This window comes from Hyla sarda, chromosome 2 (genome assembly GCF_029499605.1).
Source record: "Hyla sarda isolate aHylSar1 chromosome 2, aHylSar1.hap1, whole genome shotgun sequence".
NCBI lineage: Eukaryota > Metazoa > Chordata > Amphibia > Anura > Hylidae > Hyla > Hyla sarda.
The window spans coordinates 54,789,607-54,799,610 of NC_079190.1; the positions used below are offsets into that span (position 1 = coordinate 54,789,607).

At 38.6% G+C, this 10,004-nt stretch overlaps 1 protein-coding gene across 3 annotated transcripts in view; it reads right to left on the reverse strand.

Moving 5' to 3' along the window:
* The window catches only part of FLT1 (fms related receptor tyrosine kinase 1), a 94,996-nt gene that overhangs the window by 15,858 nt on the left and 69,134 nt on the right, over positions 1–10,004 (reverse strand). For all 3 annotated transcript variants that reach the window (XM_056561832.1, XM_056561829.1, XM_056561831.1), the window contains exons 9-10: positions 4,982–5,151; positions 4,726–4,882 (exon numbers count right to left, since the gene is read on the reverse strand). In XM_056561832.1, the coding sequence (XP_056417807.1) occupies positions 4,726–4,882; positions 4,982–5,151 (327 nt within the window). The remainder of the gene's footprint in view (positions 1–4,725; positions 4,883–4,981; positions 5,152–10,004) is intronic.

Below are 10,004 nucleotides of genomic sequence, written 5' to 3' on the forward strand. Positions count from 1 at the left end.
GATCTCCATTCTCGTGTGACTAGTGAGGGTGCCATAGGTTGATCCCCACCCAAATAGTTAGTTATTTCTTCTTTTTTGGATGGTGGGTAACTTTTAATTCTGGATAACCCATTTGAGCAATCTTGTACCCAGAGCAGTATGAAGTATAAACAACTGTGTAGGCATGTACCACAGATGCTGAGGGGAAAGGACAAGAGGCCAACAAGTCAGTCTGCCTTTCCTTGGTTATTTAAATAGAATGCTAGGAATCTATAAGACAAGGATACACTTTGGGAAAGTATTTTTTCATTATGCTTTAATATTATTTTATTTTCAAAAACATTCACCATAAGACCTTAAAGTGGTACTCCGGTGAAAACATTTTTTCTTTTAAATCAACTGGTGACAGAAAGTTAAACATATTTGTAAATTACTTCTATTAAAAAAATCTTAATCCTTCCAGTGCTTATTAGCTGCTGAATGCTACAGGTGAAATTCCTTTCTTTTTGGAACACTGATGACATCACAAGCACAGTGCTCTCTGCTGACATCTCTGTCCATTTTAGCAACCATGCATAGCAGATGTATGCTAAGGGCAGCATGGTGGCTCAGTGGTTAGCACTGCTGCCTTGCAGTGCTGGGAACTTGGGTTCAAATCCCACTAAGGACAAAAATAAGTAAAGTGTCATTATTATTATTATTATAATAACGTCAGCAGAGAGAACTGTGCTCGTGATGTCATCAGAGAGCATTCCAAAAAGAAAAGAATTTCCTCTGTAGTATTCAGTAGCTAATTAGTACAGGAAGGATTAAGATTTTTTAATAGAAATAATTTACAAATATGTTTAACTTTCTGCCACCAGTTGATTTAAAAGAAAAAAGGTTTTCACCGGAGTACCCCTTTAACTTTCCGGCACCAGTTTATTTAAAAGAAAAAAGGTTTTCACCGGAGTACCCCTTTAATGTGTTACTGTAATTCATATTACATTTTACATGCCACACAGACATGTTTAGATCTGGTTCTCGGTGCTGAGACCTCCCCTGATTGTCAGTTATACCTGGGTAAAGCACACAGCAGCATGTTTCCCTCCCTGGCTCAACACGCAGATAGGCCTAATATACTTTAATGGAGCTCATCAATGGGACTGCCCACCAAGCCGTGGAGTGATGTGCGTTTCCATACACTTCACCCGGCTATACCGTATGAGCAATCCTAGCCTTTATTCATGATACATGACAAAATTGTATTTATATTACACTAATGCTTTAATTAATCTTTATTAATTAATATTATTATGAACATGAACATTTAGACAGAAACAAGGTCCCTATTTCTGACAGCAGTTTCAGCACCGTAGACAGCCACCTGCTTTATGAGCATTTGCTTCCTAGCAGAACAAAGTGTAACACCATTTGTTTAACATATTAAAATGACTCAGACAGTAAGTTATTTTCTAGCTAGGAAGAAATTTTGTTTCTGGACTTATTGTTTTTTTTTTTTTTCTTCTCATTAGGCTCATAAATAGCAGCTCCCTAATGGAGCATTAGTAGATGTGAATGTATTGTCTGTCTTTGAACTCCTGTTTATTTTTATCTAAATTGACCAAACTTTATTCAGTGTTTATGAATGTCTAAATATAACTTTTTAGTATTTGAACTTATGTTTTTTTTTTTCTGAAACATAGCTCCTAATGTCTTGCATAGACTTATAATTTATTTACATCCTTAAACTTCTAGGGGGAGCATACATTGAGCTTCCTAATAAAGCAGTATGCTATGTGCTCCTGAGCTCCCTCTGATGGTGGCTGAGGGCAGTCCGAACTGTATCATTTACCTGTACAGGAAATTTAGAGCTCTCTATCACACCACTTTAAGGGAAGATTAAAATTATAATAATTATAGAATGTTGGACCTAAAAACAACAGTGCTAAAAGGTAGCAAATCATTTTCAGTTAAAGGGTTATTCCAATTATACTAATTGTTTTTTATATTGGACTTTATATTGGGTGCCATAAAAATAAAAATGAAACCATACTAACCTGCTCTGATCCCCTACAGCTGGTGTTCTGATGGTGGAGATTACTGTTGCTTATGCAGGAAATGCCAACTCAGCCAAAAACTGTCCCCAGTGTGACCTTCCCCAACCAGGGGTTGGACATGTGGTTATTTCCTACAGAAATGAAACATCATGAAAAGCTGGGAGCAGCGATGAAGGTTTTCAGTGGGAACGCCAGCTGCAGTGGATTGAAGTAGGTAAGTATGGTTTCTTTTTTATTTTACAGCACCCAGAGTCCAATATAAAAGGTATGATATGTCTGGAGTAACACTTCAGGGTTTAAGGGGTTGTCCAGGATTAGAAAAACAGAGCTAATTTCTACAAAAAGAGCATCCCATCTGTATTCAGGTTGAGTAATTCAAGTTGAGTATGGTATTACAACTTAGCTTCATTTATTTCAATGGAACTGAGCTGCAATACCACACACAACCTGAGGACGGGGTGGTGCTGCTTTATGATGAAATCAGCTCCGGTGTTCTAATCCTGGATAACTCCTTTAATATCTGCATAAAACATGGCCCGTGTGAATATATCCTTGATATTAAAGTGAAGTTAGGTCAGTTCAAATTCCTTAGGATATCTCTTATCTTGTCTATCAGAGACTTTATTACATAAGACTCTTTCGTGGACAATATTCTTCCATAAAAAGTAGCTTCTTCTCTATGGTCAGACTCTTGGAATTTCTTAAAGCCCTGAAAGTAATTACTGGACTGCTTACCCCTGGATAAGAGCAGAACCAATAATACTATATTAGGTAACAACTATGTCTGCATGTTCCCTTTATGCAGGTTCACCCATAGTAGATTTGGTTCCCTGAGAGGCCTCTGGAAAATTAAATATCCTTTCCTGTTATTGTGATTTTTGTTTTATTTATACAATATTGAAAAAAATGAACAATTAAATAATTGCAGGAGTTTTAGTTAAAAGAAAGGCAACTGCCCCCCCCCCCCCCCCCCCCCACACACACACACTATTTTCTCAGCCGTTCATATTGAAACCAGATGGCGAATCGTGTAAGGATGTTTTTCATTTTTTATTCAGCATCAAATTCCAGTCTGGGCTTAAGGGCTTAATATTCCATTATAAGGCTTTGTATATGAAAAGCAAAAACAAACCACAGTGAGTCTCCATCTAGTGATTTTCAGCATGGAACTGTACAAATATTTATTCAATGTTGCGATCAATATGTTTGTATAATGGCTAACCATTAAGGAGTTGCCTGGCTATTTTTATTTATTTTTTTCAAATAAGTGTGCCCTGGCTTCTTGATAAAAGTAAAAAAAAACTGTACTTACCTCTCTCACCCCCAGAAGCTGATCACCCCTGCCAAGCAGTTTCAGTTATGACAAAGCCCTGTCTCCATTGCACTTCAGACATTGTCACTTAGTCAATCACTCCCAGTGATTAGCAATGTCTCGTGCCCCACCAGCACCCGGTGAAGCATGGCTGAGACTGGGCACCATGATAGCAGAGGCTGCCGGGGCGAGGGAGGTAAGTACAGGTTATTTAAAAAATATTTGATCAGATAGCCTGGCCACATTTATTAAAATAAAAATAGTTTGACAGGCAATCCTTAGATAGCTGTCAGACTAACACCCATTGGGCTGTAAGCTATCTCTCTCGATCCCAATATACTAATGCACTTTTTGGCAGCAAAAGCATGTATTCTGAATAGGAGGTCAGGGAGAGAAAGAAGCATCTTCCAAAATCCTCTAATAGTGGTTTGAATAAGGTGGTTGAAATTCAAGATACCATTCTAATTCCCTGACATCTCAGGACGTCTCAAGGCCCATACACATTAAATGGTTGGGCATTTACGGTGAAATTAGCAGGTTCATCTGGTATCTAATAACTTTACTATTTGGTACTCACATAGAGGTTGTGTGATCAAAACCATGTATGTCATGGTAAAGATGGTGACCATTCATCATGTTGAGCATGAGAAACCAGACATTAATGTTGTTGCAAAGCAAGTTGGTAGAGAAAAGGCAGGTAATCTCTTCTATTAGATATGAATTAAGGTTTACAGTTAAAGGATTGTAATGCATGATAGCAGCTCTGCATCTGACATTCTTTATAATCATTATGGAAGAAAATGCACATTCCAAAGAAAAAATCACCAAAACTGTCTGCCCATAATCTACATCCAGCATATAATGTATAAGCACCAATCATGGTAAAGTATACTGATGTTAATGAAAATATAGTCTGTACAAAGGCCTCATACACCAGCTCATGGAGTTCTTACAACTATGGAATAATCATCTGTAGGGACTCAGTATGACACTGCATTGGCTCCATGTATACAGCATTGGGTATTCCCAACTTGCAAAGTATTGGACAGAATAGTGGAAAGCAAGCTGTTTGGTGGGGGTCCAGCTGCGGTGAATCCACCGATCACGAGAACAGAGGAAAGTGACAGTGCTCCATTCATTCTCTATGGGGTTTACAAACATTGCCAAGCTCAGTAGACAGGGAATAACTTTGTGAGTTGGATATGCAGTAGGATAAAAATAATCATAAGCTCTATAAATGGGCTAAACATGAGAATGATAAATGATGAAAAAATATTCAAAAGTAAATGAGCCAACCATAGGAACCAATCAGATTGCCACTTGTATATTCCAAAGTTTTATAACACAGGTTCTTCACAGGTTTTTATAAATATAGAGCTCCCAGCAGAAGCCTACCTTGATCCAAAGTGGTTTCTCGTACATGGACGCCAGGTCCAGGTTATTCTGGGTGGTGGAACTCCATATACTGTACATGTCAGAGTTTGCCTGCTGCCCAGCATGTACGGTTGTGGTTCTTGGATTGACATGGATTTCTCATAAATTTGGGGCTTCACTATTGAACAGAAATAAAAGTAAGATATTAGCCATGATCAGAGCATTGACTTATTGAACTATACCGAGAGTGGCATAGCATAAAGAGCAACCAACGTACCATTAACTTTAAGGGTCATGGTAACATTTTTGATAAGATTCCACTGTTTTAGCTTTAGGGACACTGTGTATTCTCCTGCATCTTCTTCAGCCACATCCTTAATAGTTAGGACATCATTGTCTATTAAGTACCGTGCACATTTGTCTGCTGCCAATAAGTTGTTTTTCCACCTGTAATAGAAAGTAGTGCAATAGGTAAGCACACAAGCTGAATACGTCTCATAACATTGTCTTTACAGAAACTAAAGTTGTGCTCTCGTGCTGAAAGAATTTTTCCTCTAACCGTTCACATTGGTCCTTTTCCTTTCCTTGTTTGTTGATGTCAAGGATCACATAGTCTACAGTGCTAATCTTGCCATCAAAAACATTGAAAGGACCTTACTGGACCCCATTATAATTCTTCATGAAATTTTACTAAGCATCTAAACCAGATGACTTGATGGATAATGAAATTACATTGTAATACATGACTTTTTTTTTCACCGGCTATAAGTAGTTTGCACGTGAATGGAATAAATGTCCTTATTTGTTTAATACAATGTTCCTCTTCTGCTCTACGAGAAAGTGCTCTATTTATAACAGAGTTCAACCCCCAAGACGACCTGCATTCAGCTGGTGGAACTTACAAACATCGAGAGTACATGAAAATAACTCAGGATATTTTTAGAACGTGGAATTTGGAACATTTGTGGACAATAAATTTCTTATTTTCACACAAATCCTTTTCTTAACCTCTTATATTATGACCCCTGCATTCATTGCATGGGAAATAACTCATGGGCATGATTATGGGAGTTTTTGGAAGTCTATTTTCTTTGGTTTATTTTCTTTGGTGGGATCTATATATAACCATATGTAACACATTTTGTTCCTCTGAAAATATGTCGAGGAACATCTCAAGAAAAATACGGTACATTTTTCCCTTAAATTGAAACAATTGGTGAAACAAAGCATTACACAATTATCACTGTAATCAATGGCCTGTCCATGTAATGCATGGGCTTGCCAGGTCCTCCAGGGCTTGGGACACTCTATAGAGATGTTCTCTTCTTTTAGTTAATAGATGAATTTACTAAATGTAGTTATGCCAATAATTCTTCATAAGAGGATTCCAAATGTTTTTCTAATATGTATGTTTTTCTAATATATAATATAATATACATAGTTCAGCAATGTGGGCAGATTTAAAATATATTAGTAAAAGTTGCACAGTCACTTCTTTCACACTCAAAAAGATGTCAGACCATGTCTTACTGCTAGGGGTGTCCAGGAAGCACTTAAGAACACAAGAAGATGGGGGCCCCTGTACAATAGTCCCGTTTATCCTATGTCCAACCAACCAAGTAATACTTGAGACCCCTAAGATAGGACTATCTAAGAATTCCCATTTCGGATTCCCATGTGATAGAAAAAAAATGTGGTTCTCAAAGAAACTCTGCACAAGAAGTCAACCACAGAGAATGGAGTATACTGGTACATATCTATGAACAGGAAGTTATTCTACTAGATACTGATCCCTATGGACATCACACTGGGCACAAGAGTGAACTTGATATAACGCCATTAATTTCCTATTATTAAAAGGCACAGGAAATACATCATGAATTGTTCAGAGCTAATAGAATGATGAGAACTGGAATACCTTCAACGCTGCAGAACCTTATGAGAAATACGAGTCCATGACCCTGGAGCACCATTAACATTTGATTGTCTTCCCTTACTATTTCAGGAACTGAAAGTATGGAGGCTATTCCCCTCTACTTTAGTTGTTTTCCTAATGGGATCCGTCACGCAGACCTTTGTTTCAGGTTTAATACATTAGGCCAGTGGCAGTGCTGCTAAGCCTCAGATCTGCCCCACAGATAGCATTGTTTATTAAAGGTGTTTTACCTCTTATTTTTTAATTTTAGAATATTCTGCATTACTGCCAAGAACTGACTACAATAGTTAATTTAGGTAAACCACGAAAAGAATGGGTGCACAATACCAATGACGAAGGTTGAGGTGCTATATATATATTTAGTAATTGACTGGTATCATATTTCAGGCTCCATGATGTCATGAGGTCATGTGAGAATTGTGGTAAACTCACAGTTATGATATGCCTTTAAAGGGATATTCTCAGCTCAAAAAGTTAGCCCCTATCCACAGGATAGCGGATAACAAGTTGATTGGTGAAGGTTCGAAAATTGTCCCCCGAATGAATGGAGCACAGCGCGTCTGTATGCCCAGTGTTCCATTAATTCTCTATGGGACTTACAATTATAACCACTTTCGTGATCATTGGGGGTCCCAGTAGTCAGACCCTCACCAATCAGCTTGTTATCTTCTATCCTGTAGATAGGGGATAACTTTTTGTGCTGGGAATACCCTTTTCATTTTTCCTAAAGGGGATAAAAGTTGCAAGCCACTTTGTGACAAGGACAAAAAAAAAATTTCTATAGTCACTTGCAATCTTTTTCTCCCATGGGTAATAAATAAAACTGCATTACATTTGTGACTTTATTGCAATTTGCACAATTTCAGTAAGTTAATTCTTTCATGCCACTACATTTCCTTTATTTTTGTATTAAACAGTTTCGTGCCGGGCCAACATTCTCATGCATTACTGTAGATCTCACCCCCTTGAGCACAAGCAGCACATTTTTGTTTTGTGAGGGCATAAGAATGGTGAGAATTGGTGGACACTAATTTATAGGTATAAAAATACCTTAAATTGACTGCCAACTATTTACTTCTGTCCAGTTCCTAGTTATTAATGGGTCAATGTGTATGTTGCCAGAAACTGAACTGATTAAAGAACATTAACCTGAAACGCGTCAGATTTGTTGGGGGTCTTTTCCTGTGGCTTTTTAATTATTTATGTCCGTGTGCTTTTCTGCTGCCTTATTATATATTTTTTTTATGCATATTTAATAAATAATGATTTTTTTTTGTAGTGTTGCCTCAACAAATATTTTTTCCACCTGGAAACTAAGGGTTGCCATGCACCTATGCCACCCAGGGGAGCTGAAAATAACTTTTTGTTTACATAGATATTTCTCTTGTCAGACATTAATGAGCTCTGTCACTTAAAGAAAAACTTTTGCCATGTCATAGAGACATGTCAAATGTTTTGATCGGTTGGGGACTGAGTTTTCAGAGCCCAACTGATTGCTAGAACTAGCCAGGAGAAAGGGGCTAGATTACAATGCAAGTCTAAGCCGGGCACTTCTCTCGGACCCCGACTGATCAAAAGTTTTGACATATTAAAAGTTTTTTAAAGCAACAGGTATACTAAAAACCCAGGACCCCACTATTGCAAAGAAACTGTGCTCAATATTGTGAAAATGTATCTGTCAACTTTCCTTCACCTAAGGCATGTATTAAAACACTGCACCCATATCAAAGTGGGTTGTTGGCATTCAACACCCATGAAACATGCCCCCATATACCACTCCCCTACTCCGCCCATGCCTATCAGGGCACTTTTCTCTCATGGTATGAGACCTCGGTGGCATGGGTTCCCAACAGGATTGCTGCATCAGCAATTCTGGTAGACCTGAGGAAGGCAAACGGTGATGCCAAAATGTGTTGTCCAGATATATATGCAATAAACCTTTATGTTGTCCTTTGCATTGCCTGAGGTCATGTTTGGTCCATTGCTGGGTAGCTCCTCTAAGACCCTCTTTGTTTGTTCATCCTTTATCTTTATACTCTTATCGTATACAAATATTGTACAAGTCACTGCCCCTCACATAATCAGTAAAACCTGATCTGATTGGCTGCTTTGTGTTATGGCCCGACTACCTCAAAACAGAGACCCCCCCCCCCCCAGAATAATAGGAGGTCCAATTTTATGTTATTTTAGAGTAGATCCCAATCTGATAACCCAATAACCCATGATCACTTTATCACTGAATACAAAATGCAGCATTACAAATTAAAATGTAGAAGATTAAACATGATCCATAAAAATGTCCAGAGTAAAACGTTACTTGTATTTCGCAGCTAGAAATAGTCACTTGGCAACGGAACACTAGGAAAAATAGTTGAATCAGCATGTCCTACAACAAAAAAAGGCCAAAGTGTAAATATAGTCTGGCAGTCCCTGCTAAAGGACATGACTCATGGTAAGGAAAGCCCAGCGTGGTGACTATTCATTACTTATACAGGACAAAAATTGCTTAACATTACGGGGAAATAAAGGTAAACCACAAAGCCGGTGAAATGGTTGCCAAATATCACTTCTGTGGACTTCTATATAGCTCAATAGATTTCTATGGGTGCAATAACGGAACTTGAAGAGGTTTTCCAGGACTTGTTCATTGAATTCCTATATTAAGAATAGGCCATCGATATCTGATCAACATCCGGCAACCCTATGATGGAAGGTTTACCAGACTCGCACACAGTGAACAGTTGGAATCAGACAGCTCCATACGTTGTGTAGTGGTCATGTTGGGTTACTGCAGCTCAGCTCCCATTCACTTCAATGGGATATGAACTGCAGTACCCTATTATAGCCACAACACAACGTATGGTGCTGTCTGCTTCCAACTCTGTTCTCTGTATATGCGTCTGTATATAACAGCTGATTGACAGGAGTGAAAGGTGTTGGACCCACACTGATCAGATATTGATGTTAGACAACCAGGATGGTTGGGATACACTGTCATACACACACAAAAGGGACTACAACTCCCAGCATGTGTCATTAAGGAGTCTTCAGTCTGTGGTATAACACCAGCATGCTGCCTCTGTAGTCTCCTGGTGGTTGTAGTTCACCACACCTCTATAGGGCATACACCAATGTTTCCCAACCAGGGTGCCTCCAGGTGTTGCAAAACTACAACTCCCAGCATGCCCTGACAGCCTTTGGGCATGCTAGGAGTTGTAGTTTTGCAACAGCTGGAGGCACACTGGTTGGGAAACACTGGTGTAACATGATGTGTATGCTGAATAGGCTAGAACAGTGTTTCCAACTAGTGAGCCTCCAGCTTTTGCAAATGTACAACTACCAGCATGCCAAAAGTCTGTCAGGG